This window comes from Sardina pilchardus, chromosome 23 (genome assembly GCF_963854185.1).
Source record: "Sardina pilchardus chromosome 23, fSarPil1.1, whole genome shotgun sequence".
In the NCBI taxonomy this organism is placed as follows: Eukaryota; Metazoa; Chordata; class Actinopteri; order Clupeiformes; family Clupeidae; genus Sardina; species Sardina pilchardus.
Window position 1 is genome coordinate 10,089,518 of NC_085016.1, and position 10,441 is coordinate 10,099,958.

General features: G+C 41.1%; 3 protein-coding genes across 3 annotated transcripts in view; 1 reads left to right on the top strand and 2 right to left on the bottom strand.

Annotated features, from left to right (window-relative positions):
• Positions 1-21: 21 nt before the first annotated feature.
• Positions 22-4,315, bottom strand: ppwd1 (peptidylprolyl isomerase domain and WD repeat containing 1; the record flags this gene model as incomplete). The annotated part of the gene is given in 11 exon segments (XM_062528424.1): positions 22-233; positions 355-537; positions 751-832; positions 988-1,169; positions 1,349-1,538; positions 1,793-1,983; positions 2,332-2,779; positions 2,907-3,027; positions 3,120-3,223; positions 3,484-3,586; positions 3,794-4,315. Coding segments are annotated over 11 exon segments (1,872 nt in total). The 3' UTR covers positions 22-89.
• Positions 4,316-4,703: 388 nt separating this feature from the next.
• Positions 4,704-7,361, bottom strand: srek1ip1 (SREK1-interacting protein 1). The gene is made up of 5 exons (XM_062528425.1): positions 7,240-7,361; positions 6,632-6,676; positions 6,345-6,500; positions 5,639-5,708; positions 4,704-5,210 (listed from the first exon to the last, which is right to left on the bottom strand). The coding sequence occupies exons 1-5, from the start codon at positions 7,250-7,252 to the stop codon at positions 5,027-5,029; spliced, it is 468 nt and encodes a 155-aa protein (XP_062384409.1). The 5' UTR covers positions 7,253-7,361; the 3' UTR covers positions 4,704-5,026.
• A 259-nt stretch (positions 7,362-7,620) lies between these two features.
• The window catches only part of cwc27 (CWC27 spliceosome associated cyclophilin), a gene marked incomplete in the record, with an annotated part of 39,968 nt that continues 37,147 nt past the window's right edge, over positions 7,621-10,441 (top strand). The window contains 3 exon segments of the mRNA XM_062528426.1: positions 7,621-7,822; positions 7,964-8,060; positions 8,209-8,321. Of these exon segments, the coding sequence (XP_062384410.1) occupies positions 7,781-7,822; positions 7,964-8,060; positions 8,209-8,321 (252 nt within the window).

The following is a 10,441-nucleotide window of genomic DNA, read 5'->3' on the forward strand; positions in this document are numbered from 1 at the left end:
AGTAATACACGTTACACCCACTTACATACACAATACTTTTATTGTACATTTTAAAAAAAGAAGCCGCCAATGATTCCCTTGTGAAGAGTTTACTTGATGGTGATGTTGATGATGCTGATGTCCTCGTATGGTTTGTCCGTTTTGGGGTTGACCTTTACATTGGAGATCCTCTGGACCACCTCCATCCCTTTCGTACACCTCCCGAACACTGTGTGCTTGTTATCCAGCCATGGCTAAAAACAAAACACACACAATGACAAAATTGAATACGGTGTACAATAACAACACACTTATATTGATAACAGATATGCCCGGTCGGTTGAACCTAATCAAAAAATCAGGAAGAGGTGTTACCGTGGGAACAACAGTGACGAAGAACTGGGATCCATTGGTGCCGGGACCTGCGTTGGCCATACTCAGTGTGTACGGCCTGTCGTGGCGTAGTGTGGCATGGAACTCGTCCTCGAATTCACCACCCCAGATGCTCTCACCGCCCATGCCTGTGCCCGTCGGGTCGCCCGTCTGGATCATGAACCCCTTGAAAACAAAGACAGCCAGATGGCACTTTCAGATGCAAAGCGACTGCTATTTTGGGCTGGGGTGAGCGTAAAATAGTACAAGCGTTCACCACGTGCCACAATCAGAGTTCAACACTGGTGCCTCTGACGAGTCTGATGTGTTATGTAGCTTTCAATTACACATTTCACATCGATGTCCTATTGCATAGTGTAGAGTGATAACTCTGCTTACCTTAATGACTCTGTGGTATATGTGTCCATTGAAGTAGCCATTCCTGCTGTGCACACAGAAATTCTCAACCGTTTTGGGACACCTGAGGGAAAAAACAAATTTAAACTCTTGGAAACAGACACACACACACTCTTCAGTCCAAAAGTAAATACTATAGGTGAAAATGTCTTCAAATTAGGAAGCAAATTGTATAACTCAAACTAAAGTTAAACTATGAAGGCTGGTATAAGGCCTTACTCCACAGGGAAGAGTTTGATGTGGACGTCTCCCATGGTGGTGTGGATGATTGCGCTGTCCGACACCCTCTTTGGTCCTTCGGCCTGGGTAGCGGCCATCACCTCCTCCTTAGAGGGCTTCTCGTTGAAGATGTCTCGATCAGAGTCCGCGCTCTTGGTGTCCTCAGGCTCCCGCTTTGTGAACTGTGGTGGAACCAAAGCGAAAATGTTCAAAAGACGGTCAGACTGACACTAAAGCCTCACCGACACAATCAGGTCATGACTACAAGGCACTGCACAGAGAACCTCTACATAACAAGATTTTAACAGAATGAGTAAAACTGTGTGTGCATTCATGTACCAGGTGGTTTTGTATCTCTCACCAAATAGAAGCGGTTCTTCTTGAAGGCAGTGCAGAAGATGGTAGGGTCAGGCTCATCACTCTGGAGAGCGGGGTTATCAGAGGCCTTCATCTCAACAGTGGGTGCAGCTTTGGCTGCCTTGGAGACCCCCTGAAAGAGGCTGAGCTGCACCACGCGGATGTTCTCCAGCTTGCCCAGGATACGAACACATCTATTAAGGATGCAAGGAAACAGGATCAGAATATGACCATGGCTATTGTTGGAATGCTCATCTCTGCTTGGGATGATGATGGTGGAATGGATGTATTTTTAAAGCAATGTTTTAAACACAATATTAGCACTTAATTACTGTACTTTAGTCAAATCTTTTTCTCAATGTAGCTTTACAAAGTATATATATCGCCAGTATATTCCAAGACATTTATGATGGATCAGACATTAACATTTTTCATCCTTGTGCCTCACCTGTTGGTTTCCACATTGATGACCTTGATGCCCAGCATTGTACCGTAGAGCACAAAGTGTCCCGTCTCATCAAAGATGATGTTGGTGAGGCGGATGCCATCAACCTTCCCCAGCTCCCTCTCCACAGCCATGCGTCGCCCAAACTCCATGTCAGGGAGCTGCTGCCGCATCTGCTGCAGCTCTGTAAACATCTGCAGAAAAGTATAGGACGCCATCAGACACAGTTTTATATGATACGGAAGGCCCAGAGTGAGATTATGTGACATCGGTCACATCCATGGCAGTATATCTATAGCTAGCCAAGGTCTTCTTCCAGTGACGGTAAAAAAAAAATTTTTTTTACACTTTTGCTTGTACTGAGCAGAAATCAGTCTCTGTGCTCCAACGTATAATTCACAGGGGCAGAACCTAGATCATACATTTCTCACCATCTCACAACCCTCTCATTGATTCTCCTTCACTTTCCCACTCACTTAAGTGCTGGCATCTTTTTTTACGTAAATGAAAGAATAGGATATCCAGCAGACTGGATTACTTACTGTTAATGACTCGTCAAAGACCCTCATCAGCTTCCCAGTCAGGAAACGGAAGATCCTGACCTTCCTGTCGGTGGCAATGGTGGCCATCTTCTTGCCGTCAAAGGAAAAGGTCAAGCTGGTGGGGTAGGTTTTGTGCTTTGCAAACTCATACAGGTCAGTGTCTGTCTTGTACTCCCACTGAACATGTCGGGGGAACTTGAACTCTCTGGGCAGACCAGTCCAGTACTCCACCATGCCAGTCTTGTCCGCAGACACGATGACATGGAACTTGGCGTTCAGGCGGATCTGAGAGAGGGGGGCAGAGTGCATCTTTTCGAACGTGTGAAGCGGCTGGTTGCCGCCGCGGCCATCGTAGACGAATATTTTTCCAGTGGATTTCTCAGAGCAGGCCACAGTGGATATGGCGTCACCAGGGTTGTACACCCACTCACACTGGCCAGGGTGAAAACTAGATGATCGAAGAGAAAGCATGAAGAATGAGAATTCCATTAGGTTGACCACGGCATACCCCCACTTCATATACATAACAACACATAAACAACAACACAAAAACAAATGAGTCAAATGATACATACTCTAGTTTCAGCATGTTAATCATGTCAAAGTTGACGACATCAAAGACCTTCATGGCCTGGTCATCTCCAACTGAACAGAGCAGAGCACCTTCTGCACTGACCGATATGCACTCCACCACCCCTAAAAGATGAAACAGCAACACAGGGTCAATACTGATTCCGTAGTGACAAATACAGTCATTTAAACACAGAGATTTTTATGGTGACACATACCAAGGTGACTGCGGAAGTGTTTGACAAACTCAACCCCCTCATCCTCCTTCTTCTTCCAGAACTTCACATGTCCATCTTGACTGGCTGTTATAATGAAATCAGTCCTACAAGAGATGTCGCCGAAAGAAAGCCAACATGGTCAACAAGGGTTGCATGCTGCACATACAACTGGTGCTACTAACCCTGACTACTAATTATCATAAACTTACTAACTCAGCCTAGTAAATACTCAAATAGGACTTTTAACGCATGCAGTAGTAGTCTCATACGAGCTTGGGTGTCTACAAAGGAACATTTATAGATGAATAGATGTTCAGTACAATACAGCGAAAGCATCATGTGTAATGTAAGCATATACACTTACTTTGTGCAGACAATGTAAGTAATCACATCTCTGTGCATGTAGCTCCTTTCATACATGCTGGCTGACGGCAGATTGTCCAGGTAAATGCGCTCATACTCCAAAACTAGAACAAAGAGTTAAATTCACATTCAAACAGTGGCTACTAATTTAGCAGTACTTATCAAGCTATGTCACATAATAAGCAAGGGCGAGGGAAGTTGATACCAAATTTGAAACTTGTGTGGAAATCAGCTAACGTTACTTAGCACATGGCTAACTTTAAGTTAGGCTAACGTTACAACTCGTCCTCTTCGGAAGTGCAGCAGCGTACCTCTTCTTTTCTTTGTTTTTGCTGCCTCAGAAGGCATGGGACCAATCCACTCTTCCTCCCCAGCTTCATCTTCTTCTAATTTTCGTTTATTTTCCGATGGCTCACGTTCTGTATCGGAGGCCATTATTTACTACTCCGGACCCTTCCTCACTTCTGATGTTGTTGGCGCCGTATACAACACATTGGTGATCTTGTGCGCCACCTATTGCCAGGGAGTACTTAACCTCACCCCGAGGTGAGTGCAACAATGGAGTTCGTATCTCAAAATGTATACCAGTACTTAATCCAAGATAGAGCTATCATCAAACTTGATGTTATGTGCAACCAGTATGGTTATGGTTATAAGATGTAGCTGATTCTTTTGTCCAATGTGACTTACAAATAAAAACAATAATTTAAAAATGAACAGTTTTAAAATGGTGGAAAGACTACATTAACAAAAATAGTAAAAAATAAACAATGTCAAAGCAATATAAATGATTAATAGTTTAACAAAAATAAACAAATACCATAATATAGAAACTGTAGAAACTCATAAGAACCACCATTACCACATGAAGTGTGTGTTGCTGCACAAGGTCTTTGGACCCTTCTTGAAAGACCCAAAATCACAGGAACAGAGACATTTATGGCTGGTCGACACAACAGACTCTTATCAGTAGACTGCAGTGGAGCGGTTGCCTGGGGATGTAAAACTGGATCATAGAATTGGAATAGAAGAGAGCAGATCTAGTAAGTGATTTAAATGTTATTAAGAGATAAGAGATTTAAATGCTACTCTGGCCATTACAGGGAGCCAATGAAGAGTAACTAGGAGAGGAGTTACATTGTCCTCTTTGGCTGTTGGAAGACCCGGAGTGCTACAGCATTTTGAATCAGTGGGAATGATGTATGTACGCATGGAAATTACTGGAATGGTACGAGCAAATGTTTATTCAGCTCTTCATACAAAACATGGAAATACACACCCACACAGTTTTCACAGAAAAAAAAGAATATGAGAGTGGGGGTTCACATCAAATCTTGTCATCTTTGCCTTCGTCAATCATGATGGAAAAGGTCAGTGGAATTTACACTGTGGATGTTGGCTGCCTGTCTTGAGGTGTTACAGACTTGAATCTCTGGTCTAAAAAAGGATCCAAATCACAAATCAAGGTTGGAGTTGTATGTTGGGGTCGGGGAGTGTGTGTATTTGGTACACACACATGCATATACATACAAATACAGAGTCTGTCAATCGGTGCCTGAGGAAGAGGTAGAACTATCAGATGAGGACTCTTCCTTCGACTTGTGTTTTTTCTTGTGTCGCTTCTCCTTCTCGGGTTTCTTTTTGTCTTTCTTCTTGTGGCTTTTGCTTTTCTTGTGCTTATGCTTATGCCTCTCTTCTTCCTCATCTTCCTCACTTGATGAGTATGACCTGGGTGACCAAATAAAAGACCATCCCATCTCCATTTATACAAAGCAGTGTTTGACAACAATAGCCAGTATGTGTTGGAGCTGAGCAACGCAATGACGATCTACCAACCAAAACTGAATAATCACTACGAAGCTGTTAAAGGTACTTATTAAGTTACTTTTATGAAGATCATTGTGTCATTTCACTGTTCCAAATTCAGTGTTTACTTTGAATTTCAGTGAATACTGATGTCCCACATAACATTTCACACGAGTGTTTTCTTGAAATATGGTATTTGAAATGTACAGACAGTCTTATGGATATATCCTCGTCAAGAAAACAAGTTAAGTAACATATTAGAGCATATCTACCAGTGCTTGCATGTGTGATGTTTTGTATTTGTAAATAAATCTAAAGTTAGTAATAAAGTAATAAAGTTTATTTCATACCTTTTCTTTGCCTTTTTGTGGGATCTCTCTCTGCTCTTCTTTTTATGCCGTTTCCTTTCATCTCCTGAACCTGAGCAAAACCATGCATGCCAAATCATTAAAAAGTCTTTGCAAGTGAGAAAGAAACATTAGTAAAGTAATACTTGCAGACAAGTGGCAAAGGCTAAAGTGAAAATCATCATTTCCATGATTTACAAAATGAACTCAGGAACACAATAAATACCAAACACATTACAGAGCTAAACTGTAGGATAACCTAACAGAGAAAAATCACCAACTTTCATACTTTTAAATAACTTTCCAGAATGTTCAAAGCATTCCCATCTGAACCTGCTGACTGTTTTGCCTTCTCGTTACCACAAAAGTAAATCATTTTTGACAGTCACAAAGGCTTATGTAGTGTTGCACTTGGTAACTTTCACAATACTTTCTCATTATTGTTTGCCATGGAGCCTTGTTTATTAAAAACAAGTCTATCAGGCATGGATGGGGAGCCTGATGAGCTGACCACAGCAGACAAGGGGTGCCTCTCATTTGGTCTTTTATACACCCTCCCTCTTCCTTCCTCGATCCTCGTCCTCACTGATCTACATAAAGAATGATGGGGCGGCAACAATTGGATAGTCTAACCAGTGTTAGTTATAGATCAGTGGTAACGAGCCTCGAGGACCGAGGATCGAGGAGTGTTTGAAAGCCACCCACTGACCTTGAGAACGAGAGGGTCTGCTGGGCTTCTCCTTGCGTTGCGTGGTCTGCTCCTCAACCTCACTCTCCTCTGTGCTGGTGCTGCTCACGTCCAACACAATATCCTTCCCCGGATCCACACGCAGGAAGTTGCGGCACTCAAATGTCAGATGTCCCGCTGAAAAGACACAAAACAAAATCAGATAAAAACCCACACTCAGCATTCCCAACAGATTCCCCATCACATACAGACTTGTACCACAAGCACACACCGTATAAGACCACAAGAAGGGAGTAAAGGGTACTTACGATAGCCACATCGTTTACAGCCAGCTCTGATGTCCTTATTTGCACCTATTAGTGGGTGTAGATCAAACGTTATTCAGAAGTTCAACAATATATATCTAACTTATCTTTTTTTATATCCTCAATACTCCAAACAATAATCTGGTAACTACTGACAATAAATGCTGTGCTGCACTGGGAAAATAACTAAGCCACATACCAAACATAGGCCGAAGACATGCTATTCAAGTGCTAGTAAAGTTTCACTTAGCTGCTACAGCAAACAAGTCCCAATCAGGGTCCCAATGTTGAGGCTTACTCAGTTAGCTAACATTAAACTCTAAAGATATACATATATATCTATATTACTGATATAGTTATACGTTAATGTCCCGTCATCTATACCAACATTGTTTTCTAACACTGGTTACACAGCGCGATCAGCTAGTAAAGGCAATCTATGCAACCAATTTCAGAAGCTAATCGGAACAAAATGTTAGCCAGCTAGGCAACCGCTAATAACACAAGGGATAAGCCACAACGAACTGGCAACTGTTTCTTTGAATAGCCAATTTAACCTCTTCAAACATACAAAACAGGCTTACACACGCTTTAAAATGTTAAAAGTTTACCTGGCTGGGCCATAACTGTACTTAATGCACAACTGTAACACTTTATACTTGACGCTGACGTTTTCACGTCTGCGCTACGAACTCAGAACTTTTGAATTGTCCATCACCTATTGTGGTCCGGGGTGAAACAAAGAGTCATAGCCTTTCTTTCCATCATAGCAGGCTGTACAAATCCAGTTCATGACCCAACTAGGTTAATTATTGCCCATATGTATTTCAAATATATGTATTTATATGTACAACTGTAGAAACTATTTATTTTGGTATATATTTCAAGAAATGCAATCAGACCAACTGCTGTTATTCATATTCCACTGCAGCAGGGGGCAGAGAATCAGACCAAAATTTCGCCATATGCTCAAGCGATTTTAACGAAGAAGACATAAAACATGGCGCTACGGATGTTTTGTTTAGTGTAGGCAAATATAAATAATTTAAAACAACAGAATTCTTTTACTTTGCGTCTAAGTTTGAGTTACACTAAAGCGAAAGTAAAGTTTATGCAGTGTAATCTAACACTCTACGTGGTAAATCTTGCAAAATGAGTAACATATACATTCAAGAGCCACCTACAAATGGCAAGGTAGGCACTGATCTGTTTCAAAGCTCTTCTTGAATGAACAGGTTAAGGGGGTTTACTGGGAAAACTAGCTATGAATAGTTGTTTCAAAATTCGATATCTGTCCAAGCTCCAACCATTACTAACAACTCCCTCCCCCTGTAGGTTTTGATTAAGACATCTGCTGGAGACATCGATGTGGAGCTATGGTCTAAAGAAGCACCAAAAGCTTGCCGGAATTTCGTTCAGCTTTGTATGGAAGGTAAATTATTCTGCCTATTATCACATCAATATTTGAGAGATTCAATCTACGTCTCATTCACTTGAGCTTCAATGACACTACATTGATATTCTGTTCATGCCACAATCAGAAGCATCATTGAAACATTTGTGCCAATCGTCCTCACTAGGTTACTATGATGGTACCATATTTCATCGGGTTGTACCAGAGTTCATTGTCCAGGGTGGTGACCCTACTGGCACAGGGTCTGGGGGAGAGTCTATATATGGACGACCTTTTAAGGTAAGCATACATATCTTCTTCTTCATCTTCAAGTCACATCCAATATCTTGCTCCAACTTCAGGAAATCTGTGTCTTATTGTCAGTGTTACTGTCAGTGTTTTAGTGTTGTACAGTTGTACACTCCTTGAGTGTTTTGAAAGGCGCTTTGAAATAAAATGTCTTATTGTCAGTGTTACAGTTATGCATCAGTAAAATATTCAAAATATGTTTGAAAGGATAAAGCACACTATTATCATTGTAAAGCTTCCTTTTGCTTTCATTACAGCCATCAATCTGTTTGGACATGTCTCTATTATAGCTTTGCACACCTAGATAGGGGAATATTTGCCCAATTTTCCGTACAGAAATGTTAAAATTTAGTCAAATTCTGTAGGGAATGGCGATGGACTGCTCTCTTCAAGTCAATCCACATATTTTCTATAAGATTTAAGTCAGGGCTCTGACTTTGCCACTCAAGGATATTCACCATCCTATCCTTAAGCCACTGCTTTGTTCTTTTGGCAGTATGTTTAGGATTATTGTCGTGTTGGAAGGCGAATGACCTCCCCATCCTCAGCTGTCTAGGAGAGGAACGCAGGTTTTCCTTAAGAATGTGGGTGTACTTGGCAGCATCCATTTTCCCTTCTATCCTGACCAATTGCCCAGTTCCCGCTGAAAAGAAACATCCCCACAACATAATGTTGCCCCCACCATGCTTCACACTAGGTATGGTGTGTTTTGGGTGGTGTACTGTGTTGGTTTTCGCCAAACATTGCGCTTGGAGTTCAGTGCAAAAACACATCTGGAATATTCTGCTACCATGTGGAAAAAGCTTATATGGTCAGATGAGACTAAGATCGAACTTTTTGGAGACTAAGATTGAAGTTTTTGGACTGAGCTCCAGGCGCTAACCAAACACAGTATACACACCCAAACACACCCAAAACACACCATACCTACTTTGAAGCATGGTGGGGGCAACATTATGTTTTGGGGATGTTTCTCTTCAGCGGGGACTGGGCAATTGGTCAGGATAGAAGGGAAAATGGATGCTGCCAAGTACACCAAAATTCTTGAGGAAAACCTGCGTCCCTCTCCTAAACAGCTGAGGATGGGGAGGTCATTCGCCTTCCAACACGACAATAATCCTAAACATACTGCCAAAAGAACAAAGCAGTGGCTTAAGGATAGGATGGTGAATATCCTTGAGTGGCAAAGTCAGAGCCCTGACTTAAATCCTATAGAAAATATGTGGATTGACTTGAAGAGAGCAGTCCATCGCCATTCCCTACAGAATTTGACTAAATTTTAACATTTCTGCACGGAAAATTGGGCAAATATTCCCCTATCTAGGTGTGCAAAGCTATAATAGAGACATATCCAAACAGATTGATGGCTGTAATGAAAGCAAAAGGAAGCTTTACAAAGTATTAAGTCAGGGGTATGATGACTTTTCCAACCCTGTTATTCTAGTTTTTAATTTTTTATTAATTTTCAGAACTGTTGACTTTTTTTTCATTATTTTGATGTTGTACAGCTACATTTGTAAATAAAACTGGAAAAGATTTTTTTTTTAAATGGGTTTTGATTTCAGGCTGTAAGACAAAAAAAGTGACTATTTCAAAAGGGTATGATAACTTTCTATAGGCACTGTACATATCTTCTTCTTCATCTTCAAGTCACATCCAATATCTTGCTCCAACTTCAGGAAATCTGTGTCTTATTGTCAGTGTTACTGTCAGTGTTTTAGTGTTGTACAGTGTCCTTGAGTGTTTTGAAAGGCGCTTTGAAATAAAATGTCTTATTGTCAGTGTTACAGTTATGCATCAGTAAAATATTCAAAATATGTTTGAAAGGATAAAGCACACTATTATCATAAGTTAGTTCAGTATTGTGTGTGTGTGGGGGGGGGGGGGGAGAGAAAGAGAGAGAGAAGAGAGAGAGAGAGAGAGAGGAGAGAGAGAGACAGTGTGACAAAATGCCATAAGCAAGAGACAGCCACTGGGCAAGCCACTAAGATTTTTTCTATTATTATTATTATTACTATTATTTTTATTATTACTATTATTATTATTGTTATTATTATTATTATTATTATGTGTGTGTGTCTGTGTGTACGTGAGTGTGTGTGTGTGTGTCT

Bases quoted from the DNA above. Each gene is read 5' to 3' on its own strand.
- srek1ip1 (XM_062528425.1), bottom strand. The intron at 5,709-6,344 runs GTCAGTGGGTGG...GGTTTTGCTCAG, and splicing joins CAGACCCTCTCGTTCTCAAG to GTTCAGGAGATGAAAGGAAA. The intron at 5,211-5,638 runs GTATGAAATAAA...TTGGTCACCCAG, and splicing joins CACAAAAAGGCAAAGAAAAG to GTCATACTCATCAAGTGAGG.